The sequence below is a fragment of the Squalius cephalus genome (assembly GCF_949319135.1).
Source record: "Squalius cephalus genome assembly, chromosome: 19".
NCBI classification, from domain to species: Eukaryota; Metazoa; Chordata; class Actinopteri; order Cypriniformes; family Leuciscidae; genus Squalius; species Squalius cephalus.
The window spans coordinates 3,492,408-3,519,322 of NC_137140.1; the positions used below are offsets into that span (position 1 = coordinate 3,492,408).

General features: G+C 36.1%; 1 protein-coding gene across 1 annotated transcript in view; it reads left to right on the forward strand.

Annotated features, from left to right (window-relative positions):
• antxr1c (ANTXR cell adhesion molecule 1c) overlaps window positions 1-24,644 on the forward strand; it is a 36,006-nt gene extending 11,362 nt beyond the window's left edge. Inside the window, exons 2-18 of the mRNA XM_079851999.1 lie at window positions 311-382; window positions 542-613; window positions 696-777; window positions 873-903; window positions 1,006-1,079; window positions 1,160-1,228; window positions 2,318-2,398; window positions 3,727-3,787; window positions 5,323-5,421; window positions 5,536-5,605; window positions 9,125-9,203; window positions 12,263-12,358; window positions 12,626-12,664; window positions 14,491-14,589; window positions 17,942-18,109; window positions 18,203-18,283; window positions 22,833-24,644. Coding sequence (XP_079708125.1) covers window positions 311-382; window positions 542-613; window positions 696-777; window positions 873-903; window positions 1,006-1,079; window positions 1,160-1,228; window positions 2,318-2,398; window positions 3,727-3,787; window positions 5,323-5,421; window positions 5,536-5,605; window positions 9,125-9,203; window positions 12,263-12,358; window positions 12,626-12,664; window positions 14,491-14,589; window positions 17,942-18,109; window positions 18,203-18,283; window positions 22,833-23,108 — 1,549 coding nt within the window. The 3' untranslated portion in view covers window positions 23,109-24,644. The remainder of the gene's footprint in view (window positions 1-310; window positions 383-541; window positions 614-695; window positions 778-872; window positions 904-1,005; window positions 1,080-1,159; window positions 1,229-2,317; window positions 2,399-3,726; window positions 3,788-5,322; window positions 5,422-5,535; window positions 5,606-9,124; window positions 9,204-12,262; window positions 12,359-12,625; window positions 12,665-14,490; window positions 14,590-17,941; window positions 18,110-18,202; window positions 18,284-22,832) is intronic.
• The last annotated feature ends 2,271 nt before the right edge of the window (window positions 24,645-26,915 follow it).

Sequence of the window (26,915 nt, forward strand, 5' to 3'; positions counted from 1 at the left end):
CATTTAATTAAGTCAAACTGACTCAAGCTCAGATCAGTAGACTCAATTAGTTCATTTCCCATTTGTCATCCAGCACTAATGAATTAGCGGGACTGGGACAGGAAATGACCAGCTGTCATTGAGCGTTTACAGCCGTGCCTCAAGGGGAAAACTGAAGGGGTCAACATTTGACGGCATCATCCTTTCCGCAGTTAAAAGCATTGATAATTAATTTGAAGGATTCTCAGTTGTATTGATCTAATGCATTTAAAGGGTCAAAGCAGGAGCATCCCATTTATTGATTTTTTTTTTTCCACCTCTTTCTCCTCAGGTCAGGAAGTGTCAAACACCACTGGGACGAAATCTACGCTTTTGTTGAACATTTGGCTGTGAAATTCACCAGGTACTAAACCGACGTCTCCTGAGAAAAACAAATGAATCAAACTGTATAAGACCCAACTGAAAGAATGGCATGTTCCAGTTGCATACGATTTCTTATGTGTGCTATAGATGATTTCACTAATTTGTAACCATTTCTGGTCTGCTTTTCATCATTTTACAGCCCTATGCTGCGAATGTCCTTCATCGTCTTCTCAACCAGAGGGACCACAATCATGAAACTCACCGAAAACAGGTGCAGAAAGACACGTTCTCGAGTGCTTCACATTTGTAGAATTTGAGTTTATTCTTCTCATTTTTATTTGCATTTTTCAAAGGGAGACCATAAGAAAAGGCCTTAATGTTCTAAGACGAGAGATCCCAGGTGGAGATACGTTTATGCATCTTGGTCTAGAAAGGGTAAAATGTTCAAATTAAAGCTGTTTTTCATTCAAATTAGCTATTTAAATATGCTTCGCTTCTTTTTAACAATATTATCGAATCTTCATTCACAGGCAAACGAGCAAATACACCAGGAAAACTTTGGTAGGCTTCCATTAAAGACGCCCGATGTCACCACTGAATAGAGTATTGCTATAATTAAAGTTTGTTCTTACCAACAATGACGATCTTCACTCCACTTTGTAGGAACTGCGAGTGTCATAATTGCATTGACGGACGGTGAACTTCAAGAACATCAGCTGATAGCGGCTCAACAGGAGGTAACAAGCGTTCAGTCTGCAGATATTTATGAATCTAAAGGCTCATGGTTTCTAATTGAGAATGCTTGATATTTAACCAGGCAGCACGAGCTCGGGGATTGGGTGCGATCGTGTATTGTGTTGGAGTTAAGGACTTCAATGAAACACAGGTGATGATCTTTTGTTGATGGTTTCCTAAACTTGTACACATGGGGCCAGATTTACCAAAACAGGGCAAATTAGCGTGAGAACGTAATTCCATAAAAGCGGCGATGGAAGTGGAAATTTCTGCGCTTGATCTACTGACGACGTGCAAATTAAAGAACAGACTCAGCCGGATCATTTCCATAATGACCAACACAATCTACCAGTTAGCGTCTGGTTTAAGACGTGCTTTTTTGGGGCGGTAAAATAATGGCGCAAATAGTAAATACCAGTAAATTGACGAGCACAAACCTTAATAAATAACCTTGCATGATTCATTTAAATACTCTCCTACCATAAATGTTGCGTCTGAAAGGGAAACTCCTACATATGCATATGCAAAAAGGTCCACACCTTTTCAGTGCTAATTTATCACTGCGTGTCTTTAGTAAATCCTGACAGTAGTTTTTTTAACGCTGGTGCAAGTTGCAAGTGAATCTGGACTTAGCCTGCTAACAGTCAGTTATTGGAGTGCTTTTTTATTGCCTTTAATCCCTATCTCATATTTTAGAAATCATCATAAATTACTAAATCATTGGAAAGTTTACAATTTAAAAAGTATAAATTAAAATGAAAACTGTTTCGAAATTAAACATTGTGCTATCATGGAAACCTTTTAGCGGGCTCGATTTTTGTGATATTAACTTCAAACTTGGTTAGACATATATTTTAGAGTCCAGATTATTTGGATAATTGGATAAACAAATGTTTGCTTTACAGTAAACTTCTATAACTTTTTTTACACTTTCATTATTTGAAGGTGCTGCAATAATCCGAGCGTCTTCTTTAAATAGAGATAAATCTTACCAAATCATTTATAAATTACAAATATTAAAGTCTATACTCAAAAAGGGGGGTGACAGTTAACAGATTAAACTAGCATCAAAGCATCAATACGTTCTTCCATCTAGCAAACAATGTTGGAGACTCTTCCTAAACCCTCAAGTATACTTACCAGAGAATGTAATTCAATATAAACCATGCACTTTATATGGTGGAAACCAGTTGAAATCAACCAATCGAAACTAAATAAACATCTGTTTTTCCTGTTCTAGCTGGCTACCATAGCGGACACCAGTAAGCATGTGTTTCCGGTCTTGGGAGGATTCCAGGCACTGAGAGGAATGATTGACTCGGTAAACTGAAGCTTGTGGAAGATTCATTAAGAATGCATTTTGTGAATCTTCTAAGATGCATTTTCCTTACTCAAAGGGTTAGTTCATCCAAAAATGAAAATTCTGCATTTAATTATTCATGTCGTTCCAAACCTATAAGACTTTTATAGCGCAAATTATTTCTGTCCATCCATTGCTTTTGTTTATGTTTGCTGAACAATGTTTAAATTTGAATAAAAGCATCAATTAAATATGTTAATCATATAAAGTAGGGCTGTCAAACGATTAATCGCGATTAATCGCATCCAAAATAAAAGTTTGTTTTTACATAATATATGTGTGTGTACGGTGTATAATTATTTTCTATATATAAATACACACACATGCATGTATATATTTAAGAAACATTTGCATGTATATACTGTGTATATATATTTATATTATATATAATTTATATTATATATAAATATTTTATATATAAATAACACATTTTTCTTAAATATATATGCATGTGTGTGTATTTATATATAGAAAATAATTATACTCCATACACACACATATATTATGTAAACACAAACTTTTATTTTGGATGCGATTAATCGCGATTAATCGTTTGACAGCCCTAATATAAAGCCATCGTGTCTCTTCAGAAGAGTTGGATTAAACGGCTTGATTCAAATGAGTTTTTGGTGAACAGACTTTTAATGGAAGGACAGAAATCTTAATTTGTGTTCCGAAGATGAATGAAAGTCTTATGGATTTGGAAAGTAATGAGGGTGAATAAATGATGATGATATTTTCATTTTTTGGGTGAACTTTCCCTTTAAAGCTAAAGTGTGGAATTTTTTCAATGGTATTTTTTTAATTTTTTTATCCAAGCTTAATATCCACCTTATTTTTCAATTAATATTTCCTGTGAATGTGCGAGACTTCCAATCATTAGCTACTATGGGCAAATAACTAGAAGAATAACAAAGTGCAGTAAATGGTAAAACTATTTGCACGACAAACCCCCAGTGTGTTTATAATTACAACAAGACATGATTTAAATAATATGGTAAGAAATCGTTTGTTTGCAACATAACAACATTTGTATCCATTTGTAAACTGATTCACCTGAAAGTTTTACACTGTAACACTGTGGTATTTTCAAAACATCAATCAAGTCTGCGTTTCCCAAGACCATCGAAAGATAAAGCTTATCACAGAAACCATTGGCACCAATGCAGAAATGACACACTTTAGCTTTAATAATAATTGATAAATGCATTTTGAACTAATTATTAAATTGTTTTATCATTTTTTATTTAAATGAAAATTGATATGAATGAAATATTTTCTTTTTTTAGATCATCAAAAAATCTTGTATCGAGATCTTGGCAGCGGATCCATCCAGCGTATGTGCAGGAGGTATGAAAAAAATTCTATATATATTTGGGTCATTGACGAATAAGGTTTTTAAAAGTGTAAAAAAATAGAATGGAGATATAACTATATTTGAAACCATTTTTTTAGTTTACCTAGGTGTTAACAATAAGATTTTGTGGTTTGTACAATCAATTAACACTGTTTTTTGTCATTTTTTACAAGATGGAAAAAATGTCACCAAAAAAGTCATTCGGTTTAACCACTGATTTGAAAGTTAAAAACTGATTTGACATTAATGTTGAGATAGTATATAGTGTGTACCACAGAAGAAATATTTAAAAAAATGATCACTGATCTCATAAATGTAATCATTTATTGGACTACTCTAAACACTCCAACATATTCAAGTAAAACATTGCACAGGGAAAGGAGAAAAGGGGAAATGTAAAAAAAAGAGCCTTATCTGCTTTATATTTGTATTATTGTAGTTCCTTTAGTTATTAAAAACAATATTATTCCATTTAAATATTTACTATATCGGTTTTTCCGAATGACCTTTTGACACTTCAAAATCTTTAAAATACCTTTATATGTAGGATTCAGTAAAAGAGATCAAGTTGTACTACCTTACATACTTTGGATGTTGTATATTTGTTTTTTTATTATTATTAAGGCCTTTGGACAAAAAAAATGACCCGTCACGTCATTGACCCATTTACATAAAATAATAATAATGCCCTTGATTTAATTTGCTAATAGCTATGTTCCTTCCACATTCAATTAATAAGATCTCATCATGGATTTTAGCTGTAGGAGATATGGATTCTTGTTTACTCACTGTACATGTCTGTCAGTGGATTATGTAAGTGCCATAAATCTTTGTTATATTGCAAGTCAAAGAGAATTTAACTCCGTAAAGGCCTGTTCACACCAAGGACTAAAACTGTAATGGTAAAACTAAAGATATTGTTTTAAAAATCATTCCAGATGTAAAAGAATAGCATAGTTCACACCACAACTATCACGATAACGGCACAGAGAAACAACTGGAATCACTTTCAGAACTATTTTTTCCAGCAATTGAGTGATAAAAACATTGACAGCCAATCAGAATCAATCCTGCTGTAACGAGCCTGAGCATTTAAAGCGGCAGATCTTATCTTTCTTGCTATGAACTGTCTTTAAATCTGTAAGACTGCATGATTCATTTAATTTCCATACTTGCATACAGCATATCACTATTTTGGACTAAATTTCCATTTAAACATTAAAGTTGCACACATTTACTGTATGTATCATCAAATAAAAAAATTACTGGAATTGTTGCAAATAAAAATAAGCACATTATCATAAAATAATCATAAAGAAATTCCAGCGTTGAACTTGACAGTCTGTGAGATGCATTTACCCGAGAGGACAATTATATCATTGTGGTTTTATATTACCCAGCATTACTTGAGCTACTTGACCCATGCTGGAAACACACACATTTTTGTTGGGAAATGGTGTAATGAAATGTCTTTTGTGAGGATTTATCACTATTTTTTGAGCAGCAACTGTGGGAATCTGTGTTTCAGAGTCTTTTCAAGTGGTGGTGAGAGGTAATGGCTTTCGGCACGCCAGAAACATAGACCAGGTCCTGTGCAGCTTCAAAATAAACGACACGGTCACGCTCAGTGAGTGTTTCCCCTGCGAATATTCCCACAGAGTCGGAGTACTTTCTCATTTCTCATGAACATGTATAGTTGCATTTAATCTGCTTTACTAAGCTTTTCCTCTTCCTGTGACAGATGAGAAGCCTGCGATTGTTGAAGACACGTTCTTGCTGTGCCCTGCGCCTGTTATAGATGAAGTGGGAAAGTAAGTGAGAGGCTGATGGACAGGTCTGCCATGCATTAGCTCGTGTTTATGATCCCAGTCAGAGGTCACATTCCTCTTCCTTACACAGCTCGCTGTTTTATCCTGTTTTTTCCAGAACTGCCTGATTTCATGAGTTCATAGCCTCAGAATCAAAGCCTGAGCTTCAGATGATGTCAGAGGCTCTGAGGAGCTGTTAAAGCAGATAGTTTTCAGAAATCACTCCCACTCTCTGCTTTTCTTTGTTCCTCTTCATCTCCATTATTTCCTTACTGCTCCCATAAACCTCCAGATCTTCTCTCCCGCTTCTGAGACAGCATATTATGTTCAGAACCCTCTTGTTGTCAAGAACGACAGTGTTCTTGAGTTTTTAGAGTCTTGATGTTATAAATATTTCTATTCTTCATAGACAAGGTTTTCTTGTAGGAAATATAGTTATACAAGGACATAATAATACAATAAAATATAGTTATCTAGTTCTTCTCTAGTTCTCTGAGTTTGTGGTCAATGTTTGATGTATGGCTGCACTAAAATTAAAATTCTGGTTGATATTGATAAATTGATAAATATTTCAATTTTATAGCTGATATGCAGAATTAAAAAAAAAAATTGTCTAAAAAGAAAAAACACTAAATATTAAAATCTAGCGAATTGCTTAGTGAATTTAGCCATCATAATATTATAATCTACAATATACAAAGTGGAAATTCATTTTGAGATTTGCTAAAGATTACAATTAAAAGTGTTATAATTCATTATTAATAATAAATTATTAATATAAATGAATAATACATAAATAAATGATAATTGCTAATTATTAATGCTATTAAATATTACATTTAAATTAGTATTATATGGTGGCAGAAATAATGTTAATGTAAAACCAAAATATAAACAATATTAATGATGATGTTTTGTGAGTGAACGCAAAGTTTTTTCGGGGGAACAGCAAACATTTGCGAGAGAATACAAAAGCATAAATTTCTCATAATTTTTTTCATCATAATGTCCCTTTATTTTTTGTTCTCATAGAAACCTGTATTTTTAAGACTATGGGCCCTATTTTAACGATCTAAGCGCATGGTTTAAAGTGCACGGCGCAAGTTCACTTAGGGCGTGTCCGAATCCACTTTTGCTAGTTTAACGACGGGAAAAATGGTCGGCGCTCCCGGCACATGGTCTAAAAGGGTTGTCCCTATTCTCTTAATGAGTAATGGGTGTGTTTTGGGATTTACGTGTGTTAAACCAATCAGAGTCTCATCTCCCATTCCCTTTAAATGCCAGTTGCGCCCGCGCCATGGCAGATTCGCTATTTACATGACGGAATTTGATAGTGGGAATACAGAAGCCGTCTCCAGAGCGCAAACGGATCTGCTCGTGCGTGAGGTTAAAGTGCGCAAGCAGATCATCTACAGGACAAGACGGATTTCACCATATCTTTATGCACACAATAATAATATTTTACATGTAATCCTTTTATTTTAAATATTTGGCATGTTTGTGTGCCGCTGTGCGTCCCTGTGTGTGTAATAAGCAGAGTGTATGCGCGTTGTGGACTCACCCGCACATTACTAACACGCTCTTTAAATAACCAAAAAAATATTGCGCATTGACTTTAGACCCGGTTTCAGTTGGTCAATGGCTCAGTCTATTTCTGTTCCTCAAAATAGCAACACACCAACAATGCGCCTGAACACACCTCGTTCTCAGACCAGCAGCCCATGGGTGCAAATGCATTTGCTATTTAAACAACGTGGCACAGAACGTGAAAATGAAAACTGCGTCGGACTGAAACTAGCAAAAAACACTTGTGTCGCGCTTAGCGCTGCATTGCGCCGGGTGTAAGAGAGGGCCCGAAGTCTCATACTGTCATGTTCCCTTTAGCTCTAAATACTTTGAATGTAGTGAACTGTCCTAATCCCAAATCGCCAGTCCATTTCTTTTCTCTTCTCGCACTCATCTTGTCTTCTTTCCCATCCTACCTCGAACCGTCATCCAACCTTCCTCGCATACATGCCGGACCGTCCCACGACATCTTTAAAGAGTGACACTTTCACACTAGAGCTTTTGGTGTGGACTGGGTCCATTTGACATCAAAGTTCGGTGTGAAAGTATTCAGGTTTGCTTGAAAAGTGTGAAAAACACACCTAAACTTTACTTTGCCTCTCAAGGCCCCGATATACTCTAAGTGGAATCGAAGAACAAACTGGTGCAACGTTGTTTCGAACAAAATCAGGCCAAAATTGATGCGTTTGGAGTTTCCAGAAAAGTTTGCTCTTGCTGGTAAACGCCTTCAAACTACCACTGGTTCGTGGTGCTGACCTAATAGGTGGGTGTGGCTCTGAGGCTCCGCCTTCTTTGATGTGGAAATCCTCCCCGGTTCATTTCTCCTGTTCAGTCCGTCGAGGTCGGACGCCAGTAAAAACATGAACACACGGGAGAGCCGCTTTATAGTAGAAATTGAAGTTGTAATTCTAATTGAAAGTGACACTGTTTTTTCATGTTTGATATTATAAAACAGCTTGCTTTAAAGCAATACACTGAATAAAGTGGTATTTAAATAAACGTGACTTGACTGGAGAGCCGAATTTCAGAGCTCATCAGATGCTTTCTTAAAGAAATAGTTCATCATTTACTCACCCTCAAGTTGTTTCAAACCTGAATGAATTTCTTTCTTCTGCTGAACACAAAAGAAGATATTTTGAAGAATGTGGCTAACCAGAGAGTTGATGGACCCCATTGACATTCATTGAAATTTTTTTCCTACTATGGAAGTCAATGGGGTCCATCAACTGGCTGGTTACCCATATTCTTCAAAATATCTTTCTTTGTGTTCAGCAGAAGAAAGAAATTCATACAGGTTTGAAACAACTTGAAAGAATTTGAATTTTTTAGTGAACTATTCCTTTATCTGCTGTTTTATCACCGTTGTCATTCTGTTATTGAGAGGAAAGCGTGCAGCACATATTTATACATTCATCTAAACGTCGCTTTTTTCAAACTTTTTACGAAGAGAATTTTAGTCATAATTGTCTGGCAAAAATCCGGCTGTTTATCAGTGTTTTTGCACGGAGGAATGTGAACCTAAGCTAAAGTAGATGCTCTTCATCAGGGAGAAATGACTTTATCTGTCAGAAGAGCAGACTTAACCTCTGTCTGTTCAGACACAAACCTCGGCGGGAATGCTGAACATTTGGAATGCTGTTTTTATCAAATGTTTGAGACACTAGACAGCTGACTACAACAAAAGTTAACCAGCACACCCTCCAAAGCGCTGTAAGGGTGCCAATTATGGTCTGGAAGGCATTTCACACAAAACTAAAGATCTGCAAATACATCTCAAAAATGTCACAAAAATGTTGTCTTTGGCACACATGTCTGATGTCTCTCTAAATCCTGTTGGTCTTGTGTGTGTTTTCTTTCTACTTTTATGGACACTTCTGTGCAATGTTAAAGGGTTTGCCAGCTTTCGAAGTGACAAATATGGGTATGAAAATGTATGTTTTGGTCTTTGCGCTCCAGGGTGGTGTACCTGCAAGTCAGCATGAACGAGGGTCTGTCGTTTATCACCAGCTCCGTGCACATAACCACAACAGAGTGTGTAAGTCTGACTGCAAACACACCAACACAACATCACGTCCAGACAAACTACAATCTACAAAATGGAAATTCATTTTGAGATTTGCTTATGATTACAAATAAAAGTGCTAATAAATGATTCGTTATAAAATATTACCTTTAAATTAGTATTAAATGGTGGCTAAACCGTATTTTTTATGTAAAAGAAATAAGTACACAATTAAATAGGCGTCAATGTTGATTGATACTTATAGATTTTCTTTGTATTGGCTGATATCTGTATGTTGTGCATCCTTAGTTTAATTTACAGTGCTATGCATAAGTTTAGACACCCATGCTAAAGTTGACTAAAAAGAGGAATAAAAAATCATCTTTTGGAAATTGAACTTAATGCCTTAATTTAAAAAATTAGGAAAAATCCAACCTTTAAGGACACCAATTTTCTTTGTGAATGAATAATGTATCGTAAATAAATAAATGTTCTTCCTTAAAATACAGGGTGCATAAATTTGGACACCCCTATGTTAAATTCCCATAGAGGCAGGCAGATTTTTATTTTTAAAGGCCAGTTACTTCATGGATCCAGGATACTATGCATCCTGATAAAGTTCCCTTGGCCTTTGGAATTAAAATAGCCCCACATCATCACATAGCCTTCACCATACCTAGAGATTGGCATGGTTTTATTTCAGTTAGCCTAATAGCTGCTTTGATTTGCATTGAGAGATGATCTTATGGAAAGTACCCCATGCCAATCTCTAGGTATGGTGAAGGCTATGTGATGATGTGGGGCTATTTTAATTCCAGAGGCCAAGGGAACTTTATCAGGATGCATAGTATCCTGGATCCATGAAGTAACTGGCCTTTAAAAATAAAAATCTTCCTGCCTCTATGGGAATTTAACATAGGGGTGTCCAAACTTATGCTCCCTGTATTTTAAGGAAGAACATTTATTCATTTACGATACATTATTCATTCACAAAGAAAATTGGTGTCCTTAAAGGTTGGATTTTTCCTAATATTTTAAATTAAGGCATTAAGTTCAGTTTCCAAAAGATGATTTTTTATTCCTCTTTTTAGTCAACTTTAGTATGGGTGTCTAAACTTATGCATAGCACTGTATTAATAACAATTCTTCCAAACCTCTCATCTAATCAGAATTTATTACCTTTTTTGTTCTAATAGGTCCCTTTATACTCTCATGATCCCTTTAGCTCTTCACATAATAAATGATCATGTTTAAATGTTGTGAACTGTCCCAAACCCAAACTACCTCATACAATTATGGCATTAGTGAATGTTTTTGGGTGTTTTCTGAACTCCCTGAAACGCCTCCATTGTAGTCTTGAGTTTTCTTCTGGGAATGAACACGTCACAATATTCCTCATTTAAATAATTAAAACGCAGAATAAAGGGGCGGGGCCTGGTTGAGTTAGTTAGTAGTGTGTTAAACTGGCGGTTATGGTAAGGGGTGGGACATTCCCAAACACATTCAAAGCGCTCGACCAATCACAACACACTGCTCCAGCCGACCAATCAGAGCACAGTGTGCTTTTCAGAAGGAGGGGCTTCATAGAGACGGGAACTAAACAGAGCGTTACTGACAGACTGGGAAGAGAGGAGTTGTAACAATGGATTATTTAGGAAAAAATGTTTTTTAAGCATTCTAGTAGAGCCAAAAAACTAAATCAAGACTTTGTAAAAGTGTATAATAGGTCCCCTTTAATTAAAACTAAATATAGCTATCATATATGATCGTAATTATGTTGCATTGTAATCATTGGAAAGTTTATGTACTACAATTAATGGGTGGTCTTTTACGTCGTAACCCCTTATTTTTATTGTATTCTCCCCTCCTCACGTTCAGGTCGTCCCCCATCATCATTTTCTCTTCACAACACACACCATCCCCCCAAAAACACACAGATCAAGCGCCAAACCGCAGGGGTTCAGCACGTCCCCAGACAAGAGCCCCAAAAAGATCCTGTCTCTGACTCTCACTGAGCGGGCTTCTTGCCCACAACCACAAAAATAACTTTTCATGAAGCATTTCTTCTGTAAATGCTTAAAAAAAGAAAAAAGCAGCAGTGTGCTCTTCCCATTATTTTCCCATGACATACTTTTTAACAGTGAGATTACTCTCAGCTTGTCTTTTGATGAAAATATTCTGTAGATATAGTTAGTATTTCGTCATGATCATGTATTTGATAACATTTTACATTTTACTGACAAAAATGACATGTAATTTTTAAATAATATTTAAACATTATTTTGTCATGGAATATTCATTAATTTTACACCATTTTACTGTCAAAAATGACTAAATAATATTTAAACATTTCTTCATGTTATATTCATTCATTAACCATTTTACTGACATTTTTTTTCATTTTTAATAATATTTAAACTAGGGCTGTCAAACGATTAATCGCGATTAATCGCATCCAAAATAAAAGTTTGTTTTTACATAATATATGTGTGTGTATGGTGTATAATTCTTTTCTATATATAAATACACACACATGCATGTATATATTTAAGAAATATTTGCATGTATATACTGTGCATATATATTTATATTATATATAATTTCTATTATATATAAATATTTTATATATAAATAACACATTTTTCTTAAATATATACATGCATGTGTGTGTATTTATATATAGAAAATAATTATACACCATACACACACATATATTATGTAAACACAAACTTTTATTTTGGATGCGATTAATCGCGATTAATCGTTTGACAGCCCTAATTTAAACCTTTTTGTAAATGTATTTATTTATTTCATATTATTAATTTATTAATGTAATGTGATATTTATTAATGTATTAATGTAATGCAAACAAATAACAGGCTTATCAACATAAGCAAATTATTTTATTTTGTCAACAACGTATCATTAGTGAAATTCATTGACAAAATTAAAACATTGGTTCTTCTTGAAGTAACAAAGTATAAATCCCAAATAACAATATGGCAATATTTTTTTGTTAGTGAAGTATAAAAATGGCTGCTTATCCTTCTCTTTCTCAACCTCTCCCACGTTCTCTGTGTTTTCCTTTGCAGTTTGATGGGACGATCCTGCTGATCACCCTGCTGGTGTTGTTTCTATTATTGGCTCTGTTGTTCATGTGGTGGTTCTGGCCGCTTTGCTGCACCGTAGTAAGTCATCGCCTCATTTACCATCTTAAATATCAGCCTTCATACACTACGTTCTCACGACACATCTTCCAATATTTTTAAATCTGGGAGCCAAGGCCTATGGATTTGCGGTAAATACTGAAGTTGAGTGATTTAAGGTGGAAAATTGGTCAATTCATCCCAAGTGAGCACACACTGTATAACCAGAGGTCATGATTTAACATGATATTCTATATTATGCATATGTGACTTGAGTATTTCACACAACATCTGTGTGTCTTTCCACAGGTGATCAAAGAGCCTCCACCTCCTCCACCGCCAGAGCCAGTGAGTTATACTTACACCTCAGTTTATCTGATACACAGGATTAAATGTCACTTTGCTGAATATCTATGGGTCCTCTAGTAGGCCATACCAGAGATCTCAAGGGTGTAACAGTTCAGAGAAAAACAGTATAAATATTATATTTACAATCTTATAAATATTATAAATATATACGGTCACACTTTGTTTTAAGGTGTCATTGTTACAGTGTAATTATTATATATTTAAGTACTAAGTAATATTAAGCAACTACATGGGTTAGGGTTTGGTTGAGGGTTAGTTGCATGTAATTATGCATAATTTACTGTTATTACTATGGTAAGTACATGTAACATGTAACAACGACACTGTAAAATAAAGTGTTACCATATATACTATATAGAAAATATACAGTGTATCAAATAATAACATTTGTAATTAATTTCATTATTATTATTAATTATCAATTGTTATTACTATTATTATTATTATTAGTAGTAGTAGTAGCGGTATGTCAAATTAAAATGAATAATTACAAAAAAATAACAAAAATCCCAATTTGACTTTTTATAAGGGGCTTTCGCACCGGAGGAACCTTTTCATAGTTCCTAGAACTATTGGAGGAAGTTCAATACGCACGCGAAACACCAGTGCTTACGCCACTTCAGAGTTCCTACTGGCAGTGCGAATGCAACCAGGAAAACGTTCCTCGGGGAACCACCCTTGTGGATAGTTCCTATAACTAAGTTCCCAAAAGCCCCTAGTGTTTTATTTCATTTCATTTCATTTCATATTTATAGAGCACATTTAAAAACAACCCATGGTTGACCAAAGTGCTGAACAAAACAATATAGTCAAAGACAGAAGTTACAGTATATATACGATTACAGACACAAAGTTAAATAACACATTAAATACATTACGATTCAAAATTGAATAATACATTAAAGATCCACATTAAGAAAATGTCCTTTAAGCTTCGATTTAAAAGTGGCAAGTGATGACACCATTCGGATCTATTCTGGTAGGCTATTCCCGAGTTTGGCAATCGCAAAAGCTCGGTCTCCTCGATGTTTTAACTAGATCTACGCACATAAAGCAATCCAAGGTTGCTAGACCTTAGTGACCTGGAAGGGTTGAGAATGTATTCAATCAGATAAGTACCCTGGTGCTAGGCTGTGTAACGATTTAAAAACTAAAACTACAATTTTGAACTCAATTCTCAGTTTGACCGGTATCCAGTGTAGCGAAGTTAAGATAGGAGTAATGTGATCGAAGTTTCGACTACCGGTCAACAGCCTGCCAGCGGCATTATTCTGCTCTAATACATGACATTAATCAAAACTGATTTATTCTGTTGACAGCCATAGTTAGTACTTCATAGAAAGTACTTTGTAACTACTTTACACAAATTTGATTTCTAATATATTTATTTTTAAAAGTAATGAGTCTTTATATAAAACACTTATAAAAAGCTTCTTGTTAGTATCTTCATATAGCTAGCAACATAGTATAACTATGTTTTCAAATACGTCACTGTGGTTTAACTGTTATAAATAATGAGTAGCTTGTCTCCTGGAAAGCTACAGTTTCAAATGGATGTAAATTGGCCTTGTCTCATAATCTGTATTCGGTAGCAAATCCCATGTCAACATCTAAGCCACAGCAGGGTTAGAACAAGGAACTGAATTTTCTTAGTGTGAGATTCATGAAGAGGCTTTAATGAAAAACATCAGATGACTGTGAGTATAACAACATCAACATGTGAAAAAAGCACTGGCAGTTTATTCCTGCGAGCAGATGTTTCGTACCTCTCGTGCTCGAGTACGTAACGTGTTTTTCCTCTTCAGGAGTCAGATGATGAGGACGGCATGCCAAAGAAGAAATGGCCCACGGTAGACGCTTCATATTATGGCGGACGAGGGGTTGGAGGAATTAAACGAATGGAGGTGGGCTTCCTCAAAAGAGGATATGTAATCTGAGAAAAATGTGTGAACAACATTCATAGGAAGCTGTAAACTTTACTAAAGAAAGTGTAGTTTTTGGAATTGTTTTTAATCAGTCAGATTATATCAGATGGGCATAAAGCTAATTTTTTGCCACATTTACCGGCCATACATTTTTTACATAAAGATGAATGTTTAAAGATTAAAGGCCCATTCACAACCAAGGACAAAAACTATAAAGATAACAATAAATATATAGTTCTTAAAATCGTTCTCAATATTAAAGAATAACAGAGTTCACACCACAGATATAATGATAATGGCACAGAGGAACAATATTGTTGGAATCATTTGTAGAACGATTTTATCCAGAGATAAAAACAATGACAGCCAATCAGAATCAATCCTGCTGTAATGAGCTCGAGCGTTTAAAGTGACAGACGAGCACGCGCTTTATAGTAAACAGAACAATATCGTCCGCTGGTGTGGACGCTAATATATAGTTTAGATAACTTTATAGTTATCTTTATAGTTATCATTCTTGGTGTGAACGGGCCTTAAAGGGATAGTTCGGCCAAAAATTATATTAAACCCATGATTTACTCAACCTCAAGCCATTCGAGATGCATATGTCAATTATTTTTCAGACGAACACATTTTCAGTTATTTTAGAAAATGTCTTAGATCTTTCAGTGGTTATAATGTGAAGTTATGGGGTCCACCTCCTTCAAGTCCCAAAAATGTGCATGCATCCTTCACAAAAGTAATCCATCCGGCTCCAGGGGGATAAACGAAGGCCTCTTGAGGGTAATCCGTGCAGTTTTGTAGTAAAAATATACATATTTAAAACTTTATAAATGAAAATATCTTGCTTCCGGCAACGGTCGACGCGCGTTCACGGAGATGGATGCCGGCGTATGACATAGGATGTAGTGTTCCATCCATCTCCCGTGAACGCGCGTCGACCGTTGCCGGAAGCAAGTTCTTTTCATTTATAAAGTTTTAAATATGTATATTTTTACGACAAAACCGCACGGATTACCCTCAGAAGGCCTTCGTTTATCCCCCTGGAGCCGGATGGATTACTTTTGTGAAGGATGCATGCACATTTTGGGACTTGAAGGAGGTGGACCCCATAGCTTCACATTATAACCACTGAAAGATCGAAGACATTTTCTAAAATAACTGAAAATGTGTTCGTCTGAAAAATGATTGACATATGCATCTCGAACGGCTTGAGGGCGAGTAAATCATGGGTTTAATATCATTTATGGCCGAACAATCCCTTTAATCCTTAATAAAGTTACAAAAGTTGTTCAGTCTACAGAAGTGAGTGAGTCTTTATCTTTTGTTGTTTGATTAGCATTAAAAACACAGACAGCAGCAGGAATATTAGGCTGCTGTCACTTTAAGAGATAATGCATGGATCCATTGAATATAATGTTACGCATGCATTTTATTTCTCAACTGGTTTCGTTCAGTTAAGACATAACTGACCATGTTTACAAGGGTACTTGCCAAGACCGGCCTTTTGACAGTTTTGTTTGACCATGTCTGCTCTATCGCAAGAAGACGTGAAAGAGAGCTCAGTCCAGTATTCGCATGGATTTCTGGACGTGTGCTTAGTAGTGCGAGTAACGAGCTCCCTTTCGTGCCTTCTTGAGTTTGAAAAGTAAAATTGGCAAGACTTAAACTTTCGTGCCGATGCAGCTGTGGTCCGTCAACTGTCCCGAGCAGCGTTCATGTTTGTTCACGCTCATGTTCTCATAACATTGCATTTCTGAGAATGAGAATTCTTTCACAAGAATGATTTCTGAAGGATCATGTGACACTGAAGACTGGAGTAATGATGCTGAAAATTCAGCTTTGATCACAGGAATAAATTACATTTTACAATATATTCACGTAGAAAACAGTCCTTTTAAATAATAATAATATTTGACAATATTACAGTTTTTATTGTATTTTTGATCAAATAAATGCAGCCTTGGTGAGTTCTTTCAAAAACATTAGAAAATTTGAATTATTACAAGCTTTGACCAGTCTATATAATTAAGAAGATAATACTAATTATACTAATAACCACTGGTGGTGGTTGAGGAGAGATTCCCTGATATTATTGTAAAGCGCTTTGGGTGTACAGTAGCTAGCGTTGCCACCCGTCCCGGTTTTCCAGGGATTGTTCTCTTTTTTGAGCGACAGTCCCGGAAAATTTATATTCTATAAATATATATAGTTTTTTTGTGAAAATGTACTTCTAAAGTAGAATTTCCTGGTTTCAAATTAAACCGTTTCCTTCTACTGTTACTGCAGAGCTGCCACACGCAATTGACACTTTCCACACGCTCTCACGCCACACATCCATTTTCTCACGCACAGAAAAATCGCGAAGCAAAGAGGACACGGAGACCGACAGACTATAGAGCAGGTTACTTATGATATATAAAAAAATCTCAGCTCTCAGATTCTGTCAATTTTATTACGAAATTCAAACAATAAATACGTGTTGGCGTTTGTAAATGTGACGTGAAAGATCCCTAGCGGCACGTGAACCGATCATCTCTACTAGCTAATAGTAAATAAACACGAATGAACAATGTTAAAAGAAACAGTAGCCTACAACTTACCGAAATGTGTATTCATCATAAATATCGATCAATCAGTGTTTTTAAACCGCGGAAAGGGTCAATAAAACAGCTGGAGAACTATTATCACATAACATTTATCTCAGGAAAGCCATTTAATATAGGCTATGGCATGTTTGTTGGCAAGAAAAAAAGAGCTATAGAGAGTATTTTGCTAAACATGTGTAGGCTACTATATTACATATTTATTTTATTTTAAATAAAGTTGTTATTATAATAAAAAACGCATTATATTTAATTTGAGTTATTTTTAACCTTAAATAATACTGCCAGCTGATAGGGCTCTCTGTATGTTTACAGCATTAGCTGAGATTAGGTGAGAAAAATTAATGCCTATCTTGTGTACCTAATATTTATCCAAATTAGTCAATTAAATCAAATCACAAGAATTGAACTTGAACCCCCCCCCCCCAAAAAAATCATCTGACTGTCCCGGTTTTTCACAAATCAAAGGCAACCCTAACAGTAGTACATACGAAAGCGCTTTATAAGTGCCTCATTCATTAATTCATAATACTAATTATAAATAAAATAATATATAATTATATAATAATACAAGTTGCTAAAAATGACCTAGAAATGAAACATCAAAGCATCTCAAAAGAAAGTTGCAAAAATAAAACGGAAACTGAAAGACACGATTTTTGCATTTGCTGAAGATCTGTAACAAGTTTCAGAAGGAATGATGTAATGTGTGTGTGCTGGTCCAGGTTCGCTGGGGAGGGAAGGGCTCCACTGAGGAGGGAGCGAAGCTGGAAAAACCCAAAAACGCTGTTATAAAGATGCCTGAGCAGGAGTTTGAACCCTTTGAACCCAAGCCCAGGAAATCAGACAGCAGGAAGCAAGCTCAAGACAGGAAGTGGTATTCTCCCATTAGGGTAACGATGCTTTGTCATCCTCTTCATTGTTTATTTTTGTGTCTGTAAGCTTAATTAGGTCCAGTGTTTTAACAGCACGTTTCTCCTGTCCAGGGTAAACTTGATGCGATCCTGGCTCTTTTCCGCCGTGGATATGATCAAGTGTCACTTATGAGGCCACAACCAGGAGATCATGTGAGTAACCAGGTCTAGATGATCAAAGATTCTTGGCTTAGCATTAACGATGATGTCAACACACACTCCTTCAACAACAAACAGTCTCAAGCAAAAGCTTTCAAGGCGTTTGGACCTCATAAATCCTTGTCCTGTGGGTTTTTTGACTCATTCCTCTTCGCCTCGGCCAGACGTTTCCTTACCTTTCATTTGTCGACCTAGACTAGCAACACCCCAACACAGAGGCCTGATGGGTGCCAAGACACATCATAGGCCCAGCTTGCCTCCTGCATCCAATCAGTAGCCATAAAAATGAAATGAAACACAAATGTTGGCACTTTCCAGACAGATAGTCTGCACTTTTAAAGGCCCGACGCTCACATATGCAGAGCGGCCACATGGTTTGACTTTTTAATGTCAAATTGCAGGTTATCGGCTCTGTTGGATCGCCGTGATTTAGACTTAATGCATCTTTCACACAGACGTTTTCATCCCGCTGAGATTAACTATCTTCAGGTGCTAGTGAAACCATGTGGAAAAAACTTGAGCTGGGTATTGACACACATTTCATGATTCACAAGCTTGTGATTCGATTCAATTCCAATCTTGATTCAATTCACTTCGATATCGATTCATTTGGATGTATACAGTAAAAAAAATGTTTTCATTTATACAACTTAACCCTGTAAGTTGGTACATTACTATAATATTAAAGGTTAAATTTAACAAAAATTGCAAATTACAAAAAAATTACACATGAGAAAATAATGTTAAAATATATCAAATTTTATTTAATAATTTAATTAAATAAAAATGTAATTATAACTTTTTTAATTATATAAATGTGTTTCTACGCCAATTCGTTTGTGGTGGCTGTCATATCTTGTTTTCATGATGGATTTATTCAAACATACAAGAACAGGTTAAGTAAAAATATAATGAATATGTAATATTGTGCATATATTTATCAAAATACACCTCTCTAGAATTATTTTTTCAAGCTAGCTATCAAGATGGTCATTGGTTGCATTTTGTCTGTGTACTTTTGTATAGTTTGTTTTCTCATTTTTGTCTTCAAAACGGAAAAACTTAAATGGACTGTTTATTATTAACTCTTTCCCCGCCATTGACGGAAATTTCCATCATTTAAGAGACGCTTCCCCATTATTGATTGAAATTTCTGGCTTTCTGTGTTTTCACTGTTTTAAGGTAGGGGGCGCTATTACACATCTTCTGAAAGAGTACGTAATCTCCTGATCAAAACACAGTAGAAGAAAAGCAGAAACAAGCGATATCATATGTAATCATATGCATATGTAAAATAACCCGCTCATCAACATTTAACAGCATATAAATCAAAACTGCATGTTACTGAATGAACTGTCGACCCAGGACGAGCGACAGGACTGTGAAGCTTTGAGTGTGTTGATGGACTCGATCTACTCCATCTGTGTTCTGATCATCGTCCTGAATCCCATCCAGACGTTGTCTTGGAGAAAAACACAATTTTATCAGCTTTTTGCTCAAAATGTGTTTTTTTTTTAATGAAACTTACTTTACATTCAAGTATTGATAAAAAAGGTAATGCATGAAGCTAGAATAAAACGGGTCTTTGTTTAAAAGCAGAGGCTCTGTTCTTTCTTTTGATGTTCATGCATGTTCAGATATTCATATAACTAAATATTCTGGGGGCCATGAAATCTTTGTGAAAATGATCAAAAACCCTGGCGATGACTGGCAACTTTCTTTCTTTATGTGTTAACGGGGAAAAAGAGTTAAAAGAATAGTTTCATTGTTTTCCCATGTTTGAAGACAAAAACGAGAAAACAAATTATCCGAAGATACACGGGCCGTGTTTCCATCCAAAGTTGCGAGTTTAACTTGTGTGTAAAATTGGAATATCGAATAAAACATTTGCTAATAAAGCACCGTTTCCATCCCGAGTGTTCAAGAGAACAAAATCGTCACTTCCTGGGAAATTGGTAGCCTGGAAATCCAGACCTAAATCTGAAAGATTAACGGTCTGGCGTCGACTAATGAAAATCGGCCAGCTCGAGGGGCGGCACCAAGCATGCGTTTGAAAATCTCACTGCACGCAATTGGATAACACTACGACCAATCACAACAAGCCCCATACGCTTAGCTACCAGCGGAGCTAACTGGTAGATTAGACTCTTGCCCTATCCGGTCGGCAAAACAGCAAAAACGTCCTTCTTGCAAAGGAAGGATTCGAGCGCCGTCTTAAATTCCTCTTTTAGATAAAAAGCCAAGTCTAACTCGTTCATTGTAGCGGCCAAATCCATTTCAGACAGCTGGTGTTCATCCATAGCCATCGTGCAATGTTTACTAATGACTTCGACGTCACAGCGCTGTCCTCATCTCGCCTCTGGCCCGCCTATATCAGATAACCCGATGTGATTGGTGCAGCTCAGATAGAGGGGCATATTTAATGAGCATCATTACTCGACGCCAGAGTAACTCGCTGAGCAACTTGTGCTCTCGCGAGAACTCTGGATTACCAGGGTAGGAAATTGGCACAAAATATCTTTAATACAAATGGAAGTAGATGTAAAACGCAATAAAAATTGTGTTCGGATGCTGGTGTTTGGGAACACAATCATGTTAAACCAAATAATTCTGATGACAGACTTTGGCTCAGCCGACATTTGAGATGCTGTACGATGCAGTTGGTCCGCTGGATAGTCCAGTTATCCAATCACATCCTCAGGCTAAGTCACATGAGTTTTTTTGTTTTACATTATGGGTCGGTAAATGTTTCCAGCGTGACTGGCTTTTCTGAGGTAAATGTAAAGTTACATGACGTCGTTTACAAGCTGTACAGTAACTGAGACCAGTTGACCGATTAATATTCTGTGCATACACTGGTTCTCGTCAAGTTTTTGACCCAACTGGTCTTAATAGCCTCGAGCGAACGGTTGCATGATGCAGAGGAATGGTTTTCACCTCCTCGTCCTGTAATGGCATGGGTCTCTGCGGTTTGTGACGAGAGGGCTGAAAAATGCCCAGACTGACTCTTTTCTCTCTCTCGTTCTTTGGGAGTATGGAAAACAAATGAAACGGGCATCATTTCCTGTCTACAATTGCATTAAGAGGACATAAAATGAATCCAGCAGTGCCTCTACTGTGCATGAAGAACTCACACCATCGCCATAAGTTGAAAACAAGGTCACGGCAATGCTTTTACAAGTTTCGCCCCCTCGCCTAATGCAATCTTTCTCTTTCTTAAACAAACAGATTCCTGTCACTTTTCATCTTTCTGTGCTTCCCTCACAGGTTTTGGCTTTACCTAGTGTGGAAACAAGGTTTAATGTTGTTTCGATTGAATTCTTCTGGTTCGTTTCGGAGTGTGTGTGTGTGTGTGTGTGCATATGTTTGTCTGACGTCTATAGTGTATCATTATCTCTCCTCGGTCTGTTTTTCTCATTTGTGCCCTGGTTAAGCTCTCTTCCTCATGCCTCTGTCTTCAATCCCATAATGCACAGGGATCAGCTTTCCACTGGCTGTCCCAGAAGCTCTGACGTGAAACCTTGAAGTTTGCCTTTCGGTTTTGCACAGCACTCACTTTACACCCTCGCTCTGGTGGAGGTTTGAGGATGAGGTCATGTATAAAACGGCCACATCAAACATCTACGACGGTCTTGAGACTGACTTCAGACTGATTTATGACCCAGCTATAATTGCAGTTGTGTCAGGAGGTCATTTTCCTCTGGCATATTTGTTGCTTTGCCATGAGGGAAGGACTATTACAACAAACGTCCTTCAAAACACCTACTTCACCTGTCATTATGCAGCCCTAAAGAAGATTTGACGTTAAGGTCAACTCATTTTACTTTCATAATGTGACGTATAATGAAACAGAACAGTTTAGTTTGTCCATCAGGAATTGATTGCATGGTGAAAAGGTATATAAGAAAAATGTATATTTAGTTTTATACTTTTAGTTTTCAAATGTTAATTTTAGTTGAATTTATAGCAATTTTGTTATGTTTTTTTCTTTCATTATATATATATATATAGCTATTTAAGTTGAATTATTTTTCTGTTTTAGTCCATATTAGTTTTTATTTATTTACGGTTAGTAATTTTGGATTAAACCGGAAATTAATTTAAGTTTTGTTTTTCTGTTTTTTGTAAATGATAATAATCCTGATTTCATGTTGAATTTAATTATATAATCTATGTAAAGCATATTAAATATATATTTAGATGACTTTTCTGTTTTTAAAAAAAAAGGTTTTCATATGTTTTTTGTTGTGAAGTCCAGATTTTTTTTTTTTTAGAGAGGCTAAAGAGGCCTTTTTTGGGGGTTATGGAGGACTTTCCATGATGCATAATTTACAACTGTGGGGTGATTTCATCTGTGGTTTTCACAGCGCTTCAGCCAGCTTGCGAGATCTTGTATGTGTGCAGTTTAGAGCCAAAGCAAGAACGCCTCAGATCTGGGTGTCATTCTGGAAAATAGGACGAAGCAATGCTTGCGTATTGGAAAGTGGCCACCTTCAACAGAGCGGATTACCTCACGTTGTTTCTCTTGTTGTTCTCTCCTCAGGGTCGATGTATCAACTTTACACGAGTGAAGGAGGAGGCGGCAGCGGCAGCGGCAGCTAAAGCTCGTCCACGAGCTCAAAGCCCACCTCCACCTCCACCGGACTATCAGCCGGTTCCCAGTCCAGTGTCCTCTCCTCCGAACAGCCCTCCTCCGAGAGGACCACCCCTGACCCAACCTCCACCGGGTCCACCGGGTCCCCCACCCGCCCGAGTCCCACCCGGACCCCCCTGTCCCCCGCCGTCACGGGCCCCGCCCAACCTCGACGGCAGACCATGAGAGAAAGATCCAGCCTCCAGTGCAATTCATCCCTACAGCCAAACTAAATGCTCCTCTCGCCAAAAAACGCACGTGGTATTTATCAGTCAGGTTCGATTAGGATGTGGTGTGTAGTTTGTTGCTGGACAGCAAAAAAAAAAAAAAAAGTAAGAAAAGCAAAAAGTCGTGACAAAAAATTCAACTACTGAGTTTTCCATACGCAGATTAAGAGGGACCGTTTTTAGCTTTCGAATGACTGAAGTGCACCTTTTTATTGAGGCTGGACGAACCGTCGTAATTATTCCCATTAAACCAAAAGTGGTTTAAAGCACATATGAATCCTATGAGCTTTCCATATCATGCCAAAAAATGTCCAGAATAACCAGTATTAGATGCTATGTTATATTGTACAGCATCCTGTGCCTCTCCATTTAATTAGTTTTTATTTTATTTTTTTATGTTGAGTCACGGATTTTACAGTTGTTGAGTTGCAGGTTCTCTCAGGTGAGTCTCTGACCCTGTGCGAAGGTCTGAGTCAATGTGGCCAAAGGGAAATATCATAGCCTGTCAAAATGTAAGATGAATGCAAGTGATGAATGTGGAAAGGCATTTCTTTTACTGTAGTGTCGCAATTAATGTCTTATTCCGGGTTCAGACTACACAATATCAGCCCGATTTTGGCACAGTCCATTTGATGAACGGGTGTCGTGGTGATTCGTAAACAGAAATGGGTGCCGGAACGTGAGAATCAACACTGAAAAAAAGGATTCGTTGAATTTAATAAAAAAAATGATCGTAAGTGGTTGCACATAATTGATTTTAGCTACATTTAAACAAATGCATTAAGTTGAACTTAATTTTAGTTCAACTTAATGCATTTGTTTAAATGTAGCTAAAATCAATTGTGTGCAACCACTTACGATAAAAAAATTGATTAAATTCAACAAATAATTTTTTTCAGTGAATCGTTTCATCTCCAATAGTGAGTAATAGTGGACGAGAACTGATGCCGAGTCCGCAACGTCCCGACAGAAAGACTTAACGTTTAAATTTGTTTGGTCCTCCACCAAAGTCCTTGTTTGTTTACGTAAATCACTAGTCTTCTTGATGACTTCACTCAATCGTTAAAGACGGCAAACCATAATTGAACGTGTGCTTCCCGTCACTGCCTGCAAAGTCATTGCCTATCAGTGACTATCATAACAGACAAAAAATATTGTGTAGTCTGAACCCGGCATTAGTATGTCACGAGATCTTTGGTTTAGGTAAAACTGGTGTGCAGGATTTGTCTCAAATCACTCGGTTGCTGGAATTTTGACTGATTCTTGAAGGTGCAAAAGTATGTTTTCAACTCTATTCCAGATCTTAGTCTGGGTGAATCTCATGAAAACATGTCCTGTGGCCGGTTGCATCAAATGCTACTTGTTAGACGTCTTCTTGCATGTTAGTCATCTCATTTTTTTCTTTAAGACTAATTTGAAGATTACTCCTTGGAAAACTGCTAGTTGGTCAGACTAGTTCTTAAGACACAGTCTTATAGTGGCTACGTTTATGCAACTGGCCACAGGTCACATTTCAACACAAAATGAAAAAAAAATGTTTTTTCATTTTTTGCATAAAGAAAATGAAACCTATTTTAAGGACCATTAAGCAGAGCTGCATGATTAATGTACAAGATTGTGATCTTGATTCAAACACCCACACGATCTCATTCCTAAATCACAACGTAACAAATATTAAACCTTTGACAAAATCACACTGGAAGATTCAAATCTGTGTCCGCTGAGAGAGCAGCTGTCATGTATAGGGATGAAACAGCTTTATTAACAGTCTTTTCAAACACACTGTATCATTATTTCTGTGTTATAGTAATTCAAATTATCACAGAAGAACTGGGATAAAAGTTTATGACTGCGATTAAAATAAAGCAAATCACCTTTTAAAAGTAACTTGACGCTTCAAATAACGATTGTATAGATTACATTTTTACACCAGTAGGTGGCGACAAATGACATTAAAAAATGCATTTGTCATTGAATAGTTCATTCAAGAGATTTGTAAAAACAAAAAAACAAAAACAAAAAACACGCTGATTCATCCAGTAATGAAACAAGTGAAGTATTTATGAGCGAGTCATTGAATCATTCTTTCAACCATTTTTTTTATCAAACATTTTAAATAGACTGCAGCAAATAGCATTAGTCAGAACCTCTAGTAAAGTATGTATTTTGTTTAATTGTCTGTTCAGAATCGTGATCTCTTTATCCAGAATCGTGCAGCTCTACCATTAACATTTGTTTTGCATTGTAACATTATTTTCATCACAATTAAGCACAAATCACCCCTCAATTCTCATTAGCATAATGCATCAAGATTAGTTTTTTGTAAATTAATAATAAAAAAAATATATTTTTTACATTATTTCCAGTGGTGATCTTCATTAGATTATCAGCATCATAGTAGGCTACAATATAGAATACGGTTATGTAATGTTGCGTAGTAAAAAAAGTATGAATCCCACAAAAAACTTGCATCATTAGTAAATTTTATTAGCAACGATGCAAGTTTCAGTTTATATTAAGTTTATATTAGACACACCTAATGATTCAGGTGTGCGAGGCACTATATTTTCTATGTAATAAATTTAAGAAATAAGTAATATTTGCTTTTTATTTATATCAGCATAAATTAAAGGAAGCACAACAAATATTACCATTATGTATAAATACTAAATAGACTTAAAATAATTTATCATTATAACATACAGTAGAGTAGTTTTATTTATTTTATTATTATTTGTTTTCATTACAGTAATGAGAAAAGGGCGGCATCCTAAATGGTCCTAAAGACAGGCTTCATTTTCTCTAAGCAAACTAATACATTTTCTTATTTTCCTGTGTTTTCTAATGATCAGGCGTGTTCTTGGCAGGTTTCAAGTTTGTTCATTGTAAAGGTCGAAGCTCTAAGCGAATGCAAAGTCAGGTCAGTTCTTGTCATGTTTTCTGTATTCCGCAGCTGTACTGTACGTATGTTGATATTCATCATGTTTTCTTTGCATTTCATCGTCAAACATATTGCAACTGCAGGGCAGTTCACAGCATTTAATTTATTATCCCCATGCCTGAAGGAAGGTACTTGAATATGACAAGGTGTCCTCTGTTACAAGCAGGACACTGTGCATGAAACCAAAAAATATTAAAACGGAAAAAAAATCACTTTGCCTCAGATAACAGCCAGTGCCTTCTGTGTGTTTCATTGTTTTTTAATTACCTTTCTTTTTTTACGTCATTCAAGTATGATACAGTAGCACTGTTTCTACTTTTGTTTTAATGAAAAGATTGGTGCATGAATTTTGTTTTCCCCCTTTTGTGATTAAAAGTGAAACATTGTTCAGCTGTGAACAAGCTAAATCTTTCACCTCACCCTCATTGGTTCTTCATATTAGGTATAATGCGGTCCAAACCGAAGCTATTGATGCCGACAACTGCAGTTTGATGCTATAGGTTTGTGCTTTTGTTTGGATTTGTTTTGTTTTATTTGCTTGTGGCAATCATTTGAAACATTGTGATCTGTACTATTCCACACAAAAAAAAGTTGATACCAGAATTATAAATCACAATTATATTGTGTTATGATGTAATAAGTGTATTAACAACAATACTGATGCATCTATTGAAAGGCTCATAAAGTTTACTTTTCTCACAGTATTAATAAAGGTCGACTTTCAAGCTTTTACTGCATTTGTCTGGTTATTGGTTGGTCTACGTGTAAAAAGTGACGTGTGACGGCTCACAAGACCCTCCTTAGGATTGAATTAAGCACCTAAAG